At 32.3% G+C, this 24,019-nt stretch overlaps 1 protein-coding gene across 2 annotated transcripts in view; it reads right to left on the bottom strand.

Annotated features, from left to right (window-relative positions):
• Positions 1 to 702: 702 nt before the first annotated feature.
• The window catches only part of Spred (Sprouty-related protein with EVH-1 domain), a 33,407-nt gene continuing 10,090 nt past the window's right edge, over positions 703 to 24,019 (bottom strand). The window contains exons 5-13 of one of the 2 annotated variants that reach the window (XM_088227205.1): positions 22,356 to 22,524; positions 18,199 to 18,284; positions 15,645 to 15,783; positions 11,507 to 11,634; positions 10,268 to 10,364; positions 6,944 to 7,055; positions 2,495 to 2,606; positions 1,933 to 2,024; positions 703 to 1,844 (exon numbers count right to left, since the gene is read on the bottom strand). In XM_088227205.1, the coding sequence (XP_088083331.1) occupies positions 1,691 to 1,844; positions 1,933 to 2,024; positions 2,495 to 2,606; positions 6,944 to 7,055; positions 10,268 to 10,364; positions 11,507 to 11,634; positions 15,645 to 15,783; positions 18,199 to 18,284; positions 22,356 to 22,524 (1,089 nt within the window). In that variant the 3' untranslated portion in view covers positions 703 to 1,690. The remainder of the gene's footprint in view (positions 1,845 to 1,932; positions 2,025 to 2,494; positions 2,607 to 6,943; positions 7,056 to 10,267; positions 10,365 to 11,506; positions 11,635 to 15,644; positions 15,784 to 18,198; positions 18,285 to 22,355; positions 22,525 to 24,019) is intronic. The other variant, XM_088227206.1, reaches the window with a different exon arrangement.

The raw sequence follows: 24,019 nt of genomic DNA, 5'->3' as shown, positions 1-24,019 counted from the left end.
TTTCCAAATGTTAGGCTTTGATATTCGCGGAATATTCACGTGAATTTGCGAAGATCTTTCGGTCGATTGCAAAAAACGCAGAAGTTGATCGAACCGAGTTCGCAATAAGTAATTAATATAATTCCGATTATACGCAAACGAGTCAGACACCTAATTCTGCGTTTTCTAATAAATACGTATTTTTTGCGTAATTTCAAAAAAAGCGCGACAAGCCGATTACACACCCATTAGCCATTTTTAATTCCGATCCGACAGTCGGGAGACTACAACAGTCACTATTTGAATAGTCCACGTGACATTTTAATCTATACCAGACAGATGTTAAATTTTTTTCGAGCGATCAAAATGATTCTAATTCTTTTTTGACAGTTTGACCTGTAACCAAATAGCCGACCGTCTGCGATCTATCACGATTATATTTATTTAATCTAATGACACTGATTTCATCTAAATAAAACGTAGAATATTTCTTTCTCTCGTATTCCAAATCTGGGCGACGACTAATATTTCACCATGCTGTTTTTCGCACAAATTTCACGAACACATTTTATATATTCACGCGGTTGTTTATTCACTTTGTCCAAACGACACGGTTTAAAAAAATGTGGTAAAAACGCCAACCACCGACGACCGCGTCAATTGTCGACCACTGACCACCATTTTTCATCCATCTTTTTTTATTCCCTTTGAACCTCTACAAAATTTTTCTTTTTACCCCTGGAGTAATAACCGTACACCGATTGTGGAGTGCGTGGATCTTTTGCGCATGAAGGCTTGTGTTCCAGAGAAAATCGTGGTTACAAAACATGTTTAAGTAAATTTATCACGTTGCTCTTCTCTGGATTCGAAGAAGAATTCGTGCGTTCAGATGCATTAATTACGCAGATCGAGTTAGAAAGGCGGGGTAAAGAGTTCTTCGGCGATTGGATGATGATGGACAGGTGGTCGGAAGCGTATAAGAGAGGAGACATCCCTTCAGCAAGATCAGATTCAATTGCTGGTTTATTAGAACATATTTTTTTGCGGTGTTTTTCCAAAGGTTGGCCGTAGCGGAATGGATGAGTATATTTCATAAGTTATTCCAGTCTGAAACCACGGTGCCAGAGAGGTTCTTGTCCCCTCTTGCGGGGGGCATTTGTAGTGGCCATTTAAGATATTGAATCTGCAGCAAGTCTTTAGAGGATAGATCTTTGAGTGATGACCCTGCCGACGCGTGCTCGGGTCGAGTTGATACACCTCTTGCAGAGGGAAGTCAAAATGAAGCATATCTCTTCCAATGATTTCAGCTTGGGGAGGATAGAGTTTCCAGTGATGAGTCAACAAATGGGTACTCGAGTTAAGTTGACACATATTAAAAGGGGCAGTCACAGTGACTATTTGGGATCTTGTATGTCTCCGAGTCCCTTCTCTGGGATATTAAATTCTCTGCCAAATACCCTCTCTTCCAATGACTAGACCAATTCTTTAGAGGATAAACCGCCCAGCGATGACCCTGCAAATGCGTGCTCGGGTTGAGTTGACGCATCTCTTGCAGAGGGCAGTCGAAACGAAGCCTCGTTTCTTCCAACGATTTTAGTGGGACGAGGGGCAGTCGCAGTGACTTGTATATCTTGTATGTCTCTTATCTCTTATCTTCCGACGATTTTAGTCCCAGGGTGAAGATGGCACTTCTCCTCTACCCTGGTGACCATCAGTGGTGTGGGTAGGCGTGCAGAGAGCGCTGGAGGGGGGTGTGGCGGCCGCCGGAGACGCCGCAGCTGATGCAGCACCAGTGCACGGCCTTGAGGGGAGGGTAACACCACAGGCACGGGACGAGGATGCTGAGCAGCGCGAGACCCAACCACCTAAAGAAGAAGTAATTAGAAAGTTACATTTAAATTTAATTTTTTTTATTCACATTGTGATATATATTAAGCATTGTTTTAAAATTACCTTCTAGTGCAACCCTCTTCGTTGGAGTTACAGGCACAGGGGTGGGTGGCGAACTCTCCTTCAGCATCCGACATACAGTGGTACAGCATGCACTGGAACATTCCAAGTAAAAAATAAATAAAACAACTTTGTTTTAAACCATTAATTTTTATTTTCCACTGACCGGTTTTAAAGCAAACAAGCTTCTTCGTCAATTTTTTATTTATAAGTTTGCGTTTTTGTTTTTGATTTAATATTTTATCAATTAAATTCTCATTACATCCATTATTATTAGCAATCCGTTTTATTGTACTAAGTTCTTTTTTTGAATTAGTATCATCTAGTAGTATTTAGTGAACATGATAAAAATAAAAAAGGAATCAATTCATTAGTTACGTAAACCTTGACGAAGAAGCTTGTTTGCTTTGAAACCAGTCGGAGGAAAATAAAAATTAGTGATTAAAAACAAAGTTTATTTTATTTATTTTATTAAAAATAAAGTTGTTTATTATTTATTTTACTATGATGGATAACCACAAAGTTGGTGCTCCAAATGTTATAAATTTGATGAAATAAAAAATACCTGAGCGCACTGAATTCCCGTGGCAGCGTTAATGCAGGACTTGAAGCAGTCCGGAGCATATTGACAGCTGCCGGGCTTGTTGCTGCTCTCTATGTACCACTCTTGGCAGTGCCTGCGAAAATTTATTTATTTGACACTTTATATACATATACATATACAATATACATACATATTACAGGGCGGGCATATTGCCTTAAGGCAATTTCTTCCTACCTACCCAAACCGTTCAGTTAGAGAAAATTATAAATACATGGACATATTGAATCTTACAATTTTATACAAAAGTTAAAAGCAAAGATTAACAAAATAAAAATATATTTTTTAAAATTAACACTATACTATGAAGAGAGGAGAGGGGATGGGAAGGAAAGAAGAAGTAAAAAGGAACAATTTAAATATTTAGATAGTGACATTTCAATCTTGACTTAAATGTAAATAAAGAAGGGGCGTCTCTAACATTAGTGGGTAGATTATTCCACAATTGAGCGGCTACTACTGTGAAAGAGGAGGCAAGAAAATTAGAGCGATGACAGGGTATTAAAAGGGTTTTCTCGTTACTACTCGCTACGAAGAGATAGTCCGTGTTGTGAAAGAGGTTGGATGAGCTCTCTCAGATAAACAGGCGAAATGGGATTATTTAAAATATTTTGAAGAAGTGATAGAATGTGAATGTTTCTTCTATGCCTGATACTGAGCCAGTGTAGTTGCGTGCGATACTCGGTTATGTGGTCAAATTTGTGAAGATCAAAGATATAACAATTACAAATATTCTGCAATCGTTCTAACTTATCAAGTAATTCAGAGTTAGCATCTGGATAACATACTTTATTTTTTTATTTTCTTTTATTTAGGAAACATACAATACAGTTACAAAGTTTAATATTTTACACAGTTGGACTTAACTCTAATGGACCAGCGAAGTTCTCATATTATAAAGTAATTATATGTAAGGTTATTAATGAAAGTATAAAAAGAGAAGGAAAAAAAACATAAATGGAAGTTGTTTAAAAATTAAAATTTAAGTAAAAAAATGTTATTTTAAAGTTTGTAGTTTGTAGTGAGTATTTACAAATAGAAATAATATTAAAAATGAAGAAAATTTGTAAAAGTAATTAAAAGTTAAGAATTAAAATAAAGAATGAAAAACATGCTCAGATGTAAAAATAAAATAAAATAGTATTAACATTTTTAAAAAAAGGAAAAATATAAATATACATAAACATATTTTAAGGGATTCAAAGAAACGATGAGAAGAATCTTTAAGTGAAATATAAGACAATAAATTTAAGTCAATTTAAAAAACATTTTCAAAATTAATGACACATTATAGTAAGAGCAGCAATATATTGATTTTATATACATATGTAATATAAGTAATTAATCAGCAAAGTCAAGGAGTGGAAGAATTAAGCTCTGGACTAATGTTTGCTTAACATTAATTGGCAAGAAATTCTGTTATCTTTTGAGTGAGTGCAAACTGCCATAAAGTTTACGACTAAGTTCATCAACACGATCATGCCACCCTAAATGCTTATGAATGATAATACCTAAGTTTTTGACTGAAGTCATGAATGGAATTCCTCGAAGAATTTAAGTTCATTAAAAAATGTTTCTAATTGTTGGCAGACGAGGACCGGGAGAAATCCATCACTGACTGAACCAACTGGCCCGAGAGAAGTGTAAAAATATGAAAACATTTTCAGGCGATGCCTAGTGTGCGGGTGAAACCATTCACCCGCATCAAATAACCTACTTCCACTATCTATTAAAACAATTAGCAACGAGAAAATGTTCATAAAGGCTATAAAAAAATGGATAGTGGAGCTAGGTAGAAGTAAAATGGATTGTCTCATTCGCCCAAACCAATATTGAATCAACTGCTTCACAAGTGTACAGCTTATGTTATGTTTTTGTTCTTTCATTGTGCGTTTTGTAATACAAATAATATAGATGTACATAAATTAATTATAAACATAAATACGTAGTGTTTAAAACTGTCTGAACATTTTATTAATTATCTCTCTTATTAAGTCTTCTTTGTTTATTCTCAAATGTAGAAATATTTATAAAAAAAAGTATATTGTTAAGTATCCTCGGCACGGGTAACCCCAGTGAGGTCACATTTTTTAAATTTTTATCATAGTTTATAATGGAAAAAAATATGAATAAATAAATAAATATAATAAAATTAACCAACAATGTCAACTGAGTCTCAACACTCATTGTACCAGTGGCGAATGGTGATTTTATTTACAGGTAAGCTATAAAAAATATCATATATTTTTACCTACATAGGAGGTACATAATATAATGTAAGTAATGTACTATAAATTGATATTTTTTTGTGGTTCTGTGTGATACAACAACTCTCATCCATGAAATCAACCCCAACGATGTAACTTCGTGATATATTATATTATATAGATATATTATCCATTACTTTAATATATAATTCATTAAAAAATACCACTATGAATTCAGTCGATATTAGGTATTCAATTGAAATGTCAACTGGCCGCATTGTTCTAGTAATTACTAGTGCTAAAAATGGCCGCGTGGAGTGCTATATGTTCTGCAATATGACGCATGAAAGTAATTAGGGTCTTATGTCAAAATTACCATCTCAAAGAAAAATAGTCCTTAAGAAACAATGTTTGAAATACTGTTTTCCAATTCAAGAATCTTCAAATAATTTGTGTAATCTGCAAGTTTAATCTAGGATAAAAAACCCGCACTGGGGTTAATACATTCAAAATATAGTAGACTTATTTGTATGAAAAAATAAGCTGGAATAATCGGCTAGTTTCTTGGCTCACCGCAGGCGCTGCCGCTGGGCGCGCTTTATAAATATAAATATTTATATTAGAATAAAAATACATGGAAATGATTTAAAATAAACAGTAATTATTTATTTGTTTTTCTTTAAATAAAGTTACAGTAAAACATTATTATGGTTTGTCAAATATAATGGTAAGCTGTGCATAATCGCTTCTATAAACGGTTCGCCCCCACATTGTACAAGGGATTGAAGCTGTACAATGAGTTGCCTGAAGAAATAAAAGAAATAGAAAGCATTCAAATACTTTTAATTTGTTTGAAAAAATAATATTATTATCTTGAGAAATTTTGACAAAAAATTGTAATGTTATTTTAAAAGTTTATAACTTATTCCTCACGTTTTTATGTTCCTCAATTTTACAGTTTCCCGCTTTTTACACCGAAATGTTTAGGATTAATTTTTCTTCATACATTACTATAAAAATATTCTCCTCAGTTGGCATTTTTTACATTTTTCATCACCCCTGTTTTACGTTTAAAAAAATTCAGAATTCATTTGATGTGTCAAAGAAGCCAAAATTATGTCGCAATAATGGTGCCGCGGTCCGCGCGCCACCGCGTGTGCCACGCAAATGAAGAATAAAAACAGGTAAACAACTAATAAAGGATAAATTATTGTCTTAACATAAATTCAAAGCAGGTGCAGTATAATTGACCTTTTTGTTTGAGTTCCATAATTAGTATTCTATAATATGGTCTCCTAATAATAATATTCATACAACGCAGATTGAATCGGTGCAATGTAAATTTTTTAAATCGTTAATTTTTAGAATCAGATCAAATACTTTCAAAATTAACTATTATGATCGTCTAGAGTACTTTCATATCTTTAGTTAAGAATTCAGTAGGATTTTGGCTGGTTTGATATTTTTGCACAAATTTATATCTAACTGTATAGATGCCCATAATATCCTTGCTCAGATAAACCTTAATGTACCTCGCCGTAACTTGCGTACCAATCCTGTCTTTGCTGTGGGAAATTATAAAACTAACATCGGATTCTTTTCCCCTCTGCCGAGGATCCTCAGAACAGTGAATGAAATCTCATTAAATGGTACTGTCGATGTGCTCCTACAGCAAGGGCAGGCATTCAAGAAGCAAGCGGTATTGTTACTCCTGACTCGCGATGACACACTTGCCATGTCCGCCTGGATTATGCCATATTTATACCGTTTGTTTATTATACATTTTGTAAATTTAAGTAGATTTTAAGACCGTTTAGATTAAGTTTTACTCATTAATGCCAATCTGTTAGGGCTTACTTAAGCCTGTTGATTGACTTAAAAAAAAAAGTGTCTCCTTAAATGAAAACTAAAACTAACCTTAAAGGAAGACACTTAAACAAAGCATGTTCAAAAACAAAAAAAGTCATATTGATTTGCACAAATCATGATACGCAGTTGACAAACGTTTAGGAAACATAAAGTTTTAATATCAATGGTGAATGATGAAGATGGTGTTTGTAATCCCCACCAGTACTGCGAGGAACGGAGGATTACCATACACCTAGTGTCTGATATCCCCGAGGTCGACGACGCTCAGCATCGAGCAAGTCGAAAAAGAAATAAAAAAGACTGTTTTCTTTACTAACACAGATGCCGATATATTTACCTGCACTTGAGACGGGAGTGATAACCTTCCAGAATAGGATAAGGCTTCTTGTCCCCGGTCAGTGTCGGCTCCCCGTACAATCCACCTTGTCCTCGTTTCTTTAGAGAAGATCCTAAAAGATCAATTAAACTCATAAATACATAACAAATTAAAAATAACATCAGAATTGATCAAATCCAAATAATTGTCCCTTGTTTTGGAAACTTTTATTTTATCTAATCATTTTATATCAAAAGTTATGTATGAAAACTTTTCTCCGCAATATCATCATCATCAGTTAGAGATCAGAATATTACGACGTCAGCCTTATGGTGCATAGATGTTTAAATGTAGGCAGAATGTTAAAAAGTGTGTAAAGTGGCCACTTGAACCAGCCAATAACAGGTCATAAGCCCTATGGATGCATAGACTTCCATATTACCTTCTCTTAAATGTTCTCCATTTTTGTTGTTTAATGTATGTATATTGTAACGACTATATTTCATCCTGCCCCATTTAAGTAGCGCGTGATTAAGCGCGAGTCTAAATGATATTTTGCTGTGTTAAAATTCTAGCCTGGCAATACCAGGTTAGACCGTGGATTGCTTGAAATGAAAAGATCGCCCGTGAGGAGCGGACAAAATCAAGGATGTAATCCTTTTATTATCGAGGAAGCATGGCCTTACAACATGTAAGTACTATCTAATTGAATTTGTAATCGTATTGTCATTTCAATTTGCCAGAACAAAGAATCTAATGAGGTATTTTTGTCCATAATTATAGGCTTCCTAAACACCCATTTTATTTTTAATATATTTATAATATATGATATATTACCAACTTTATGATGGATTATCATTACATCTGTCTAAATCCTGACAATTTACCTATAAAATCTAAATTATTAAATCCGAGTTTGATTCGACAACAATAAAATGGGTCGAAGTATTCTTCAGAGGAATGACGCGAACAGCGAGGGCTTGCCCCAAGATTTTAGCCAGAAGTACCTTTGAAAATTGGAACCTTCCATATCTCTGGCTATTTGATACGAGAAAAATTTGAATGTCTACAAAGAAGATTTTTTAATAATTTAACCTGGATGATTGGTGTCAAGAATCAAATATTTAATATTTATTATCATTTTTAATTTAATTTTCTAAATCATTTGACAATTTGGTCTTTTAGGTTGTATATTTAGCTAGGCAAACGCATAAAACCGTATAATATTTTTTGCTTGTAAAAATAAAATTGTAATTTCGAGAGATGCCTTTGTTATTTTGAAATTACCCGGTCTACATGTTTTAATTAGCAATTCACAGTTTACCCGGTCTACATGTTTTAATTAGCAATTCACAGTGATTATTGAGGCTCCGAAACAATTAAAAATTTTAATCCTATTTTTATCTTGAATCTTCACACATCTGGTGGAAAGGTCGGACATAAGTTCTTTATTGTACCATTTTTAATACAATTTACAAGTTTTAAGCAAATATTTTTTTTCATACTTAGCACCCATACACACGCACCCTCTCCCTCATTCATTCCCACACGCACATGTATCCTCTCCCTCATTCATTCACGCATACACACATTCACATACACATGAATACAAACGTCACACAAATACAATTACTAAACTTCTTTTCTTATATATTATGTGTCATTATATTTACAGTGGATTTTTTAAATTGGCTTTAGTATTGTTAAGATTTTTCTAATTATTTTTTTTATGTAATAGCTGTAAAAATCCCAAATAAAATAAAATAAAATAATTATTGTCCTCATTTTGGAGAGATTCTCATCTTTGCCGGTTGAGCGACACTGGTGAATGGCGTATATTTTGTGAGGAGTTTGATCTGCATTTATTTGTTTGGCTTACTTTTTGCATTGTCTTACAACAATGCACAGTGCGTAGCTGTCAACCAATAAACGCACAATTTTTTTTTATAATTAAATTTTAAATTTTTATTGTAAATCTTTGAAAAATGTTGACACGTTGAGTGTTGACATTCTTTTATTTTAAAAGAAGATCTGGACATTTTTTTTACACTCCTCACAGAAGGCCGTTACAATATCTGGGTACGTATTTTGATGGGAAGTTAAATTTATCAAGTTTATTTATCTTCAATTTTATCTACGAAGTATAATTTATTTATTTATTTTATTCACACTCTTCATCAAAATACAATTCCATGTTCACTTTGCCCAGCTAACAAGGGTACATACCCCGTTCCAAGCTAGGCAATTACATTTTTATATATTATAAAAGTTAACAAATTTATATAGAGCACAGACAAACAAAATATAAACTTATTCGGATGCACATTTTGATTCATATACATACAGACATACACATATACACACACATATATATATACACATATATACACATGTACATACACACACACGTACATACACCCATGCGCATACACATACATGCATTCATAAAAACATAGACAATTTATTTATGTGAAACTTCATGGTTGTCATCTATAAATATATTTTTTAAAAATTATTCCTTATTTTTTATATTTTATTTTTGACATCCAGTAAGATTCTCCAATCCGTGGCATGCATCAACTTTTCTGACTCCCTACGACCAATGTCATGAAAGAGCGAGGTCAACACCTTCCGTAACTTGACAACACTCCCGTCTTTCCACGATTCTGGCAAAAGGTTATGGACCTTTTCGCCTACGTAATAGTGTTGTCTCGATGCCAGAACAGTGTTGACCCCTTCACTTAGTATCAGATCCCTATTATCTTGTATTATAGTTGTGGTTGACGCTCGGGTAAATGTCTCTATTTATGTGTGTAACCACTACGGTTCTCAATATATACTGTTGAATAATATTCAGTACTCTGAATTCTTTGAAGAGCAAGTCACTTGGATAACGAAATGTTTTTTTTTAGATGACTCGGATTAAAGATTTCTGTGCAATTGCTACAGGTTCAAATTTAGTTTTGTGTTTTGATAAATCGAATATGTTCACAATTTTTTTTCTTAACACGTTCAATTACCGGTAACCAACGAAGATACTTTAAGTTTCATACAAATATACACACTTTCGTACAGAAATATCGGTATTAGTTAATACCGTCTCAGTACATACCGATGAAGATAGCCCTTCATAATACGTTTGTTTGTCTGTCACAAGAATTCCACGGAAACAGAAACTCGTAGCGATGTAAATTTGGACACGAAATTATAGATGCAATTTTTACGTGGACAGTGCTATTTTCCAGACATATTTTTCTCGGCTTTCTTCAGCACAAAAGGTGCAGATTGTAGGGATATGAATTTGAAGAGTTCAAAAAAAAATTTAAAGCGGGACAGAATATTTACCGGAATCTCTTCGCTGTAAGGCGCTTTGTGAGGGGGATCTGTCGGAAGAGACGGTGATCAAACCACTTCCCAGTGAGGGGTATACGTACTCGTGCACCTGCAAATTATATTCAACAATTAACTGTCACCCTTAATAAATTATAATTAGACACATTACAAGCGTGTAATAGATGGCATTTCTAAAAGTAAATTGCAAAAATTCTGATTAAGTAATTTTAAAATCTGCACCTGATGCGTAAGACTGATCATCTTACTCTCATGTAGCAAAAATGATGTTTTAAAATAACGTTTCTTTTTCTTCGCACCAAACAGGCCAGGAGACCCAATTAAAGTAGGGAATTACAACACAGAACACCCAGGCTATAGAAAAATCACAATGATTTTTTTTGTGTTCACACCGGGAATCGAACCCAAAACCTTATTGAAAATAATATTTCGCGTTGCCGCGACGCGCAGCGCAGATACGCTCTAGCGCAGATACGCTCTAGCGCAGATACGCTCTAGCGCAGATACGCTCTTGTGCAGATACGCTCTAGTGCTGTTTGACACTGTTAAAATTATAAAATAGAATTATAATAATTTCCAAACTGTGCCTTAATAACATGCTCAGAAACCGGTCAGTGATTAAATAAATTATAAAAGGAGTTTTGATTTTTATTTATATTATATAATGAACAACCACAAAGTAAGTTCTTTAAATATTTAAAATATTTTTTTTTTAATAATTTTCAATTTCAATTTTTTTTATTCATATATATGTACATTACAAATTGGAATATCTTAATTCATATGTATAGAAATAATTAAAATAATTAGGTAAAATTAGGTAAGGGTAGGTGCTGTCACAAGAGTAACCCGTGCAGAGCAGTGGCGTCTTTGATACCAAATTTCTAGTGAAGCTCAGATTTCAAGGATAAGTATAATATGCGTAAATGTCAAGTAGGTACCTCTAATAAATAACACAGTACGGACCATGTTTGTAGGAATCTTTAACTATTTTTATATTGGTTTCTAGTTTTTTATCTTCATAATGTGTTGATATAAAATAATAATAATATGAAATAATATAAAATACGTATTAGGTACTGGAGAATAGTTTCTAACTGAATGATTTCTTAGTGAGGCTCAGCCCCACTTGCTTCATATGCTCCTTCCTCCCTGGTCCCTGGTGCAGAAGAAACTTTATTCACTTTGATTTGAAAATACTTACGCGAATAAGGAATTAGCGGTTAATTTTACCTGCGTCAATTGAACGTAGGAGTACGTTTCAGCATTGAGGGGATCCTCTACAAACATGGGAGGTTCCTCACTGCATGACCCGGCAAGTTTTTTCTTCAGTAGAAGCTCACGAGCTGATGCAGACAGGCCTAACAGAAAAAACATAAATTAAAATTCATTTTATAAAAAAAAGTCATTTTATAACAGTATCGTAGGTTAACAAATTTTATATCGTGATTTGCTATATCCTGTTTACAAATATAATACTATTTTTTATACCCTTGTAATATCCTTTTTACAAATATAATACTATTTTTTATACCCTTGCAATATCCTTTTTACAAATATAATACTATTTTTTATACCCTTATGGTGGGGTTCGAACTGTCAGTAGGGTCGCAGTGAGTCGCACCTTGCTAGAGGGTGTGATTCTATAAAAAAAAAACCCTAGGCTTTGTTATCAAAACAAGTTTGGTACTAGATCTTTACAATACATAGGTTTCAAGGAATTTAATCAATTTCCACAAAAATTTAAAGTACCATTTCAAAATGTAGAAACAGGACGTGCGAATTGAAAAATTATTTTTTCCAGAAGTACTTTGAATAAATAATGTCAGTTTATCCAGAAAATGCATCTTGAACATATAACTTTTAATATTTTACCGTTTTTGCTTGTATATGTAATTTTTAATACTATTAAAATGTTATTTGTGATTTTTTTTATACTTTTTTAGCTTGTATTATGTATACGTAATTTTAATATGTTTTTGATATTTTTATAACCAGTATTGGGTGCGCTTTTGGGTATATTTTGTTAATTTAAAAAAACTTTTTTACTCTTGTAATTTTTAACATTTGCACTCTCGTACTAGTTCAGTTTGTATATATACATACATGTAATTTTTTAAACTTTTAAGATTTTTAAATTTTTCTTTCCTAGATTGTATAATGTATAAACCATTTTGAATTTATTTCCATAACTAGTATTATGTTTATTTTGTTATTTTTAAATATTTTTTCATACCCTTTTAATTTGTAGTGTATCATAATTTTTATTCTGCTTTTGTAAATAATGTTATAGTTTAAAATATAAAAACGTCTTTAAATAAATATTGTTATCTGCATGTCCCTAAATAAGTTTTTTTTTTAAAACTCCTTGGGAATATTATATAAAATTATGTGTAAATTTAACAAAAAAAACCTAAAAAAAACAAGAGAGTTTAAGTCTGTTGATGCATTAAAAATATTATGCATGACCTTAGTAAGAAGCCAGTTAGAATATGGGTCCTCAGTTTGGTCTCCTCATTACGTTACCCATATAAACAGTGTGGAGAAGGTCCAACACAAGTTTTTAAGATTTATAAATTTCAAATTAAACATTCCAATTGAAGAGCTTAACTATAAATGTTTAATGAAGCAGTTAAAATTAATATGTATTAGTGATAGAACGCAAATTTCAGATTTAGTGCTGCTTTTCAAATTATTCAATAATGTTCTTGACAGTCTCGAACTTTTAAATTGTGTGAATTTTTATGTGAGACAGCGTGGGACGAGACAAAATACTTCTTTTGCTGTTGATTTGCATACTTCAAACTATGCCAAATACTCACCTATTCCACGGTTCCACATGTTAGCAAACAAACATGGAAACTTGGACTTATTTAATTTATACCAATTAAAATCATTACTTTTTAACTCTTGTGTGGCTGTGATGTCACACTAGTCGACATAGGACACCAGACTTGATATATCTCTCTTATTTTTTAAAATGATGAATTCGTATTTTTTGTAATCTTCAAATGGACATTTTCACACCGGATTTGGAAAGTGAAATTTTTACAACCATGCTGGATGTTAATACAAAAAAATATTTATCCTCGCTACGCGAAAAAAGAGTGTCCGCTAATTCAGCAACACATATGTATAAGAAAGAGCACGAAGATAGAACTCATCACAAGGAAGACAGAAACGCTGTTTTATGGCAGGTGTTAGTGTGAAAGAGACAAAAACAAAACTAAGTAAAGTGTAAAATAGATTCAGATTTCAGCCGGTTGATAACAGTGATGAGAAACGCACGCGCGTAATCTGAGCGGCGTATTTATGATTATTAATTTATTTTACTATAACAGGGCTAAATTATATGTTTATTTGCACAAATAATGGAAAAGGGATTATTAAACAGTATGACTCCATGTTTTTTTTTCTTTCAATTTTTGAACTTATAATTATTCCGTCTTTTACTAGTGGTAACACGATGTTACATCACCGCGCGCAAAGGGATTATTTATCACAGTCTTTTAAGAGTTAATCACTTCTTTTTTAAATTATAAAAATGTACCAAGTGTTATACTTGTTTTACTGTTTATGCAATGAAACATCGCCTCTGTTACTTCAATACTTTTTATATTTAAACCCTTTATTTATTGTTAATTTGCTGCATACCTATGTTATAATTTCTTATTTAATTTTCCTTTATTGTTTCCTTATTCTCTGCTGATTTTATTTCATGTATCTATATTGTCTATACTGTGTTCAGGTGTTTTGTTTTATTATAATTGTTTTTCAATATTATTTTATACTTTGTTAAAGGCGTAAGCCGTCGAAATAAAATAATAAAATGCTGTGAACGCCCAGTCATATTCCACAAGCAACACTACTGACTAGTCCAACTTCTTAGCGTTCACATCGCGAACCCTGGGCAAGATCACATAGATTACACAAAAAAATTAAATCAACAAATAAATTAAATCAAAATTAAATGAAGATTAACAAAAAAGTTTTTTTAAAAAAATGCTCCGGGAGACCATAGATAACCTCCTGATGAGTTTAAAAACAAATGTTTCGTGCCAGGAATCGAACTTGGGGCCTCAAGCACGGTTGGCGAACGCGCAAACCAGCCTGAGAGCAGCCATCGAATCGAAAACGGGGGTCCAGAATTCTGGTTTTATAAAAATACAAACACAACAACAATAAAACCATCACACCATTTCTCTGTAAGGGTAGGCAGAGAAGACAGAATACCACATCCCTCTATCGTGTATATATATTGTTTTCAATGTTTAAAATATATATTTAAGAACCAAAATGCATTTACAAGCAATTCAAATAGATCAAGTCAAAGAAGGAATCGTGTGTTAGAAATACCACATTGTAAAACGAGGCTCGCACAGAGACATGCATATTTTATAGGCCCAAAATGTTTAATTCTTTTTTTACTGATAATATTTCATTGATCCCAAACTTTCAAAATTTTGCTTCTTTTAAAAAACACGCACTATCCTGGATTCAAACTAAAGACATTAACTCTTTTTTTCTATGATATATTTTGTTGCCATTTATAATAATAAGGAATATTTTTATGTTTTTTGAATATTTTTATTTCCTTTTTTTATTACTATAAAATAAAAAAGTACCTTATAATCTTTTACAGAATATTTTCTTTTCTCTTTCTTATGTTACACAAAAATATTATACCTGTCTATTTATTTTAGGAGCTAAAATTCACAAACATTTCTTGTATACCCACGAATAGGCCATGCCTTTGTGGTATTTTTTGTTTACTATTTTTACTGTTATTTTGTATTTTATTGCCATGTAATTATCCTTTATTTTTTTAATACTTTGTTTTACCTCTTATGTATATTGTAAGAAAACAAAAAAATTTCAATAAATATATATAATCTCGCTTCCTCTACATTCACACATCTTCTCATGCACGCGCGCCGATTATTCCGACTTTTGACATGTCCATCTTCAAGTACTTGTTGGATTTAGTCATGCCATGTTTTTCTCGGTCTTCCTCTATTTCTGCGTCCATCAACATTCGCATTGTAAATATTCTTAGCCGTTCTTTCGCTGTCCATTCGCTCTACATGTCCAAACCAGCGCAGAGCTCCTCTCTTGATTTTGTCGATAGTGCTTATCTCGGCCTCACATAATGTACGGATCTCTACATTTGTGCATCTATCGTACATGGCCTAAGAGATCGCATTTCGACAGCATTCAGCCACTTTCATCCCTGTTTTTCCAACTCCATACTTCGCTCCCGTACATCAAAGCCCGGACCAGGTCTCCAATATATAATCCAAAGATACGATAAATTTTTAAAATTGAAATGAGGCCCAACTGTAAGGATCATTATGGTGTATCAGTCACTTACCCGAGAGATGGAAGGGTGCGTGCGTCGTGGTGTTGGCCGTGGTGTTGGTGGTGGGGGGAGCGTGCTGGTGGCGATGTACGCTGCGAGAGGCCGTAGAGTTCTCCGAGCTGGAGCGCGAGTCCGAGGGAAGGTTCAGGCACTGGAATCAAACGCGGCAACATCGGGATCATGATCACAAATTTGCCGCACACTACACTGCTATCATCCCCCAGGATGTAATGTACATGCTTCCATTTTCCATTATGTTGTATCCCAGCTCAACACAGGGCTGTTGGCCTCGTAGAGTTAGGGATACGTTATTATTTTTGTATAAATAAATTGAGTAGGAGAAGATGATGGACTGACCAAATAAAGGTGGCTACGGGGCTAAAATTTGATGAGTCAGTACGTCGGGCTGGGGACAGACTAGAGTGGAACAGACTAATTAAAAGTGTTCAGGGTGATCACGATCCTCAGCATTGAGGGACCGACTTGGAAAAAGAATGAATAAATAAAATGTGCAGCAGCACACGCCGTCAGGAATATCCGACTCATAACGTATGTAGCTACAGCAAGAATAGTCTATTTTAGCTACTTTCACACTGTTATGTCTTATGGCATTTTAGTGTGGGATATCTGACTATATGCCGATATTTCTGCAGTTTTTGTTTTGCAGAAGAGGGCAGTGAGAGGTATTTACAACATAAATTTTTGGGATTCTTTAAGGGGGTCTCTGGTTTTTTTTTGTTGCATAAATTGTTTCTTTAATATATCTAGTTCAAACTGTCAGTAGGGTCGCAGTAAGTCACATCTTGCTGGAGGATGTGATTCTATAAAATGCTGTAAACGTCCAGTTGCATTCCACCGGCAACACTGACTAGTCCAACTCGTCAGCGTCCACGTCGCGAACCCCGGGCAATGGGATCACACTTATAAGGGTGGTGTTGGTGATCACAGCAGATAACGAGAGGATGAAAGGCGAGTTTTTGGCGCCTCAAAACCAACCAGCTAAGGGAAGGTAACCCCGACATAAAATCCACCAAAGAAGGCAACGGGAAACCACTCTGGTTATATTTTCCCAGGAATCACTACGGCGAGTACATCAATAAGCAGTCGTCCTGGCTGCAAAATGTAAAATTAGCGCAGGACAAATACATATGCTTTCGCTGTAGTGATCGCCAACGTCGTAGAAGAAGAAGAATATATCTAGAATATGTTGGTAAAGTGTTTTTTTTTTTTATTCGAAGCCATTATAAAGATACAGCAGTTAGAAGAGGCAGGTATTCGGAGCGCTGGTATGAGTTGTAACTGTACTCGAAACTTCAAACGTGTTTTTCTCAATACTATGTTTTTCGAACTTACCTCCATCATATCTTGAAAACGGCTTGACCGAATCACTTCAAATTTGTAGGGTCGACTCAACATATAGAGACGCATGGAATGATTTATTATCATTTAAAAATTTAAAATATTTCTATTTTTTTTTTAACAAAAAGTTTACAAAAAAATGGAACGTTTTCGCAAAATGATGTAACCTTGTAAGAACGTCTTTAATAATTAGGTTTATTTTAGTTTTTTTTTAGTTTTAAAGCTGATTTCATATATTTATGTTACATGTCAAGCATTAAAAAAAAAATTTTTTTGATAAATTTCATAAAAAGTAGATGTTTTTTAAAAATTCTATACAGATCTACTTTTATACATCTAGTAAATGTTATCACTGTAACTCTCCAAAAAAAGAGACTAACTCTTGTGCTTGGAGAGTGACTTACACTGTTATAATTGTTTATTTATAAGAGTTTATAGCATTTGAAATAAATGCGTACATGAGAAAAAAAATAAAAACATAGGAAATATGAAGAAAAAAACATAAAACAATAATACAGTCTTATTAATTAAAATTTAATGTCGTTTCTACATGTGTTCAAAAAGTTTCTTTAGATTTACTTTAAATTTATTTATTGATATATTATTTTTAATCGTTTTTAGTTCATTGGGAGATTATTATAATTTTTTACACCTTTGAAGACAAAGCTATTTTGACCATGACTTGTGTGGAATTTAGGAATTTTAATATTATGTTGGTATCTGAGTGACTTATTCATCTCAAATTCTTTTATTTTTTCATTGTAATAAACGTCGTTAATAATTAGGTTTATTTTTTATTTTTTTTAGTTTTAAAGCTTTATGCATTCATGTTGATTTATATGTCAAGCATTGTATTAAAAAAAATAATTAACATGCCAGGTACGAATGATTTTCGTGTGTCAATATAAATCACTCTTTAGACGTCACTACAAAGTTATGTCGTCACTTTTGCTGACAACTGTCATTCTAATCAAGCTATATTTTAAGGACTATAGGCGATAGTATTGGATTACCGTCGGCGATATATATTTATATTAACGTTTCCCATTACATAAAGGAAAAAGAATGTATTTTAAACCTCTGTAACACCCGACGAGGCATGAAAAAAACACCGTGACTTATCATAATTTTAGCCTATTTTAAAAATAAAAAATGGAAAAAGACTTGTGTTTTTAATATTTTGTTTTGGACCCATTTCTGAACTAACCTCAAATATGTTGTCGTCTTCATCTTCTTGCGGAGCTGGGTTGTGTTTTTTGTACGCGTGAAGTGACGGCCACGCCCCACCCAGACCTTAAAACAAAACAAATTGATCATCTGAAACAGGCATACTAAAATACTACAGAAGCTCAATGCTTTTCAGTTCATGGCTAACCTCTTCTTTCTCATTCTACTCTAATACTCAATTCCTCCCACTTCATCGCGGAATCATTCCATATTTTTGTTCAATCATACTAATGAATGCGGACAATTGCTGTTTTCACAAAACATTGATTTTGAGGGACCCATGATTTTAATAAATGATTGTATAGACTCATAGCAGTGGCGAACCGATATTTATTTTATAGTTAATCTACAAAAAATGTTCATTAATTTGTATAATAACGTCTGCTTAGAGGTAAAACTCATTATTTGCAATATTGAGCAAAAATGAATTGAGTGTACAAAATTCATCATCTAAATTCAATGTATGATATGTAAAAATCATTATATGCTTAAAGTGGCCGTTCAATAAAATAAAATCACACAAAATCATTAATTACATTATTTAAAAATTTTGTAAGAAGTAAAATTAATTATGATTTTTACTTGTAGTTAAAATCAATGCAGTTAAAAGTCACTAATTGACTGAATGAATTTTACTTGTCAATAGTTTAAGATGTATCTACTGCTGTATCTATCTTTCGGGTGGGGGTTAAGTGGGGACAAGCGGGGGGATATCGCTTTCTCTCAAATATCAGCGCGATAGAAAGAGAAAGCTACAGGGATGGGCCATTTAGTGAGCCATTGGCCATTCAAGAATTAATATCATTAATTGACAAACCTGTCAGGACTGACTTTTGTTAGTTAATTGAGATTTTTCAATTTTAAAGCAAAAACAATACTAAAATAAGGTAAAAATAAATAAAGATCCAAAGAAAAATATTTACCACAATTCCTAAAAAATTTTTTTTATATCATCAAAAAATAAGTAAAATATTTGAGAAAATGTAAAAATAATTCCGCAACTTTTATTATTATGTAAAAAGATGTTCATAAGAACCGCTATTTCTTGTTTTCCTTGCATTCTTGTATTATTTTAACCTTTTAATGCTCGATGTAGCATATCGTCCGCATAAACTAAAATATGAAATTAAAACAGAAAAAAAAAATTTTTTTTTTCATTATTTTTCCCAGTATTTGCACCAAAAAACATACATAAAAAATATTTTTAGCAAGAATTAGAAAAATTGGGCATTGAAGGGTTAAAATTTAAAAAAATTACAACTCTTATAAATTAATTACAAAAATATTACATCCTTATAAATTAATTACAAAAATTTCTTAGAGATACTATTTTTTTAGAACCATTAAGTTTTCATTTGTTCTTTTAGGTCTTTTTTTTGTTTCTTATACTAAAATATTTAAACTGCGTATTTTTTTATTGCGTACACGCGTTTATTGTGAAGTAAAACAGATAAAACCATGTAAACCTACGCACAGTCTATGCCTATGATTTTTTTAAAATTATTTTATACTGTTTTATGTTATTTTTGTATGCTATGTAATGTAAGAAAATTTCAGTAAATACGTTTTTAAATATCTATTTATTTTATGGGAAATTGAACAATTTGTTGAAGGAATAAATCTATGAAAAAATTCAAGTAGAATAGTTACATATTGTATACCCAATTTCCATCCTATTTATGTGGCATAGAATGCTACTTTGCAATTTCTGGTCCATTTCTCAAAAAAGAAAACATTGTCCACTTTATATCTATTCCCTAAACAATCATTACTTGTTAAAAAATGCAACGTGAACTCACCATGGAGAAATCCAGTGTATGCGCAACCAAATAGAAAGCACATTAGATAAATTAGTTCATATATAAAACTTAGCTCACACATTCATTTTATTTTTCTATAAATTACTATATTTTGCACTTTGCCAAACACATTTAGAATATTGACTAGCAGGGTTCAGTTTCGCTGCGGCTAGACATCTTCAATTAATAAAAAGGAAATATATATTTTTTAAATATTTAAAAAAATATTTTTCATTTGTTAATTTATTTTACAGAAACAAAGAGTCGACAATGATATAATAACATTAAGAAAATACAGTTTAAAGACAGACCAGCGAACTAAAAAATAAAAACCATACATATTAAACTGTGGTACAACAAAGGGGAATGAAAACCATGGTTAGTTCTATGGTTATTGGTATGAAAGAGTATGTTTTGTCTGAAGTTTTTCCTTTTATTTTATTTTAAAAGTTATGTATGAAAACATTTCTCCACAATATCATCATCATCAGTTAGAGATCAGAGTTATTAGGACGTCGGCCTTATGGTGCATAGATGTTCAAATACAGGCAGAATGGTAAATGTTAAAAAGTGTATAAAGTGGCCTCATAAACCCTGCAGATGCCTAGACTTTTCTGTTGTAATATGTTAATTCTATATTCAATGTATTTTGTCATCAATATACATTTTTTTTAAATTAAATTAGTAGTAGGTACCTATATTAAATTTTAATAAACATTTATTTAATGAGAAAACAGTCCAATTTCAATAATGCAGTTTTTGTAAAAAGAAACTCTTCAACTGTCTTCTGAACATTTTTGTAATTTGGATTTGGAAGGCTTTACAAGTAAGCCGATGATATAATTGATATGTATTTTATTATTCATCATCATCATCGCCTTTCCGCACCTAATGGTGCATAGGGCACTGGATTGGCACACCAATCGCAGTGATCATTTTTGTCACATGAAGGTAAGATGATCAGTCTCACGCTTCGGGTACCAGTTCAGGGACTATGAAATATTGTTAGTGTAACATTTTTCCTAATAATAACCCTCCTCAATAAATATTACATATTGACCATGTCGGGAATCGAACCTGAGACCTTTGGCATGGTAGGCAAACGTGCTGACCCTGAAAAATACCAGGATTTAAAAATAATTGTTAAATTAGGCATCCCCGAAACGCTTGGTAAAGAGCATTATTTTCATGTTAAACAAAATTTAAAATGAAAATAACTGCACATATAAATAGTGCAACGAGAGATTTTTCTGAAAAATATATATATTTTTTTTTTAAATATGTGTTTTTCTGTTTTTTTTTTTGTTATTGTTATATTAGTATAGAATTCGGTAGTCAGATGGCAGAAGGGACCATCTGTATTTTTGTCTATGTTTAAGTTTTCAAAAGTTTTAGTTAATATTTCAGTAAATACACTGCGTCATTTAGAATGGTAATTTATTATTGGAAAACAACACTAAAATATTTTAGTTTGTGGATTAAAGTCTTGAAATTGAGACGTATTTCAGCTCTCCTGAATATTTTTGAAAATTACAGATGCTCCCTTCTGCCATCTGACTACCGAATTACTTATGCTTTAAAAGATAAAAAATCTCCATTTAGAACAGGCTGAGCCATGTTAGATGGAGACTATCCTAAACAGAGAACACTCCGTTTTTATTTTCTATTCACTAGTTTTTTTTTATTTTTTTTTTTTTATTTTATTAGGGAAATCAACAGTTCTACATACATATTTTTAGTAAACAAACAGATATAGTGTATAAACTCAGAACTAATAACAGATTTCCACATAGTATACAAAGTTAGTAAAGAAAATATATATTACATATCAAATAAATACATACAATTTATACATATAAAAATGTTATTTTCATGTACTCAATAATCAAAGATTTTTTAAATATTAATTTTAAGAACATTAAGTTACTGTAAATTGGGCGGGATAAGGACAAAAATGCTTGAAGATTAGATTCCCTATTACTAAATATGTAGGCTTATTTTATGCAATAAATTTATGAAATACTAAAAAGAGTCAATTAAAAAGACTTACGATAATGAGATAGATCTCATTATTTTATAAAATATTTTATTATTATGCTATATGAAATATTTTTTATGCAAAAATTATTTCAAGAATCCTCCTCACAAGGAAACCTGTTCTAAGGAGGAGTGTACGTACAGCGTTCGGAGATTTATGTCAATATTGCAATATTTTAGTAACCCTGCTCACTAGCCTAACAGGCTGATTACGGGTAGGTCAAGTAGAGATGGGCTTACAGTCTGTCATTACGCAGCGGGTTGATATAACACGCCATTTGTCGCATAAATAAATATTCACCGTCCAACAGGTCCTCTATGGCGGTGCGGACGCCGCGGTCGAAGGCGCGCGCGTCGGCCGCCGTCTGGAAGGTCAGGCCGAAGCGCTTCTCATCCGTCAGCCAGTGGTGAAAGGTCGGCATCACCTTGTTGTACTGGAAGTCCTTCTTTATCGTGCACTGCAAGACCACCTGGCGCAACAAACCATACATTTATTTATTTACAATATTTTGAGTTTGTCCAAATTTTTGTAGACAAGGACTGGATTCAACTCCCCGGGGAGCTGTTTATATTAACATATTACAACAGAGAAGAAGAACATTTAAGAGAAGGTAATATAGAAGTCTAGGCATCTACAGGGCTTATGACCTGTCAATGGCTGGTTTAAGTGGCCACTTTACACACTGTGTAACATTCACCATTCTGCCCATATTTGAACATCTATATTCCTTCAATTCTTTCATCTGTTGATGTTTGTGAAGTTAAAGAGCTGAAACCTTTATTTATGCGGGTGAGATTCATCTAATTGAATTATTTCACCTACATACTAGGCAACGCCTGAAAATGTTGTTTTTTCAATTTCTACACTTGTTCATTCTCTTCACAAACATCAACAGATGAAAGAATTGAAGGAATATAGATGTTCAAATATGGGCAGAATGGTGAATGTTACACAGAGTGTGTAAAGTGGCCACTTAAACCAGCCATTGACAGGTCATAAGCCCTGTAGATGCCTAGACTTCTATATTACCTTCTCTTAAATGTTCTTCATCTCTGTTGTAATATGTTAATAAATTAATTAATTTATTTATAAATCAACGGTTCAAAGAACCTTTAACAAAAAAATAATAATTTACAGAAATAATCACAGCAGTGCACAATAATCATGTAGTAGTTTTTTCCAAATTTAAGGCTATGTTTATTTTTAGAATATGTATTTTTTCTCTTTTTCTCTTCTAATGTTTAATAAATATAATGTATAAAATATGTAATTTAATACATGCATAATATGTAACAGTATGGAAAAATAAACAAAAAAAAAAAAAGTACATAGTATGAAATAATAGATTAATTAAAACTAAACAATTTAGTAAACATATAATACAAAAAGTTAAAAAGAAACATAACATTTCTAAATAAACATAGCAATAACCATGAGAAAATCTTATGTACTAAATATAAATATAACTCAGTAAAGTTGAGAATAACTAGATAATAATAATTAAAAAAATTAATACAACATTAGTATTTTAAAATTATAAGTTTTTTGAGCAATAAAATAAAAAATAAAATAAAAAAACCTTAATTAACTAAAATGTATCTTTATTTAGTGAAATCATCTTCATCAGTTGGTTGGAAGAAGTTGCCATTTGGCAATAAATCCACCAATGTACAATTCAAATTATGTCTAACATTATAAACTTATAATTAGAAATCAAACACTGATTTGAGTCTACTGAACACTTTATTTTATTTTTACAAATATAAAAACTTCGTGACAATTGTTTCGCCTTATTAGGGCATTTTCAAACAAATGTCAATATATTCAAACGAATGCCCTAATAAGGCGAAACAATTGTCACGAAGTTTTTATTTTTATATGTTTATATTTGTAAAAATAAAATTAAGTGTTCAGTAGACTCAAATCAGTGTTTGAATTCTAATTATAAGTTTAAATATGGAGTT

Source organism: Micrasema longulum, unplaced genomic scaffold (assembly GCF_059751315.1).
Source record: "Micrasema longulum isolate JH-2025_06_02 unplaced genomic scaffold, ASM5975131v1 h1tg000493l, whole genome shotgun sequence".
Classification (NCBI taxonomy): Eukaryota; Metazoa; Arthropoda; class Insecta; order Trichoptera; family Brachycentridae; genus Micrasema; species Micrasema longulum.
This window is presented reverse-complemented; position numbering and strand designations above follow the sequence as displayed.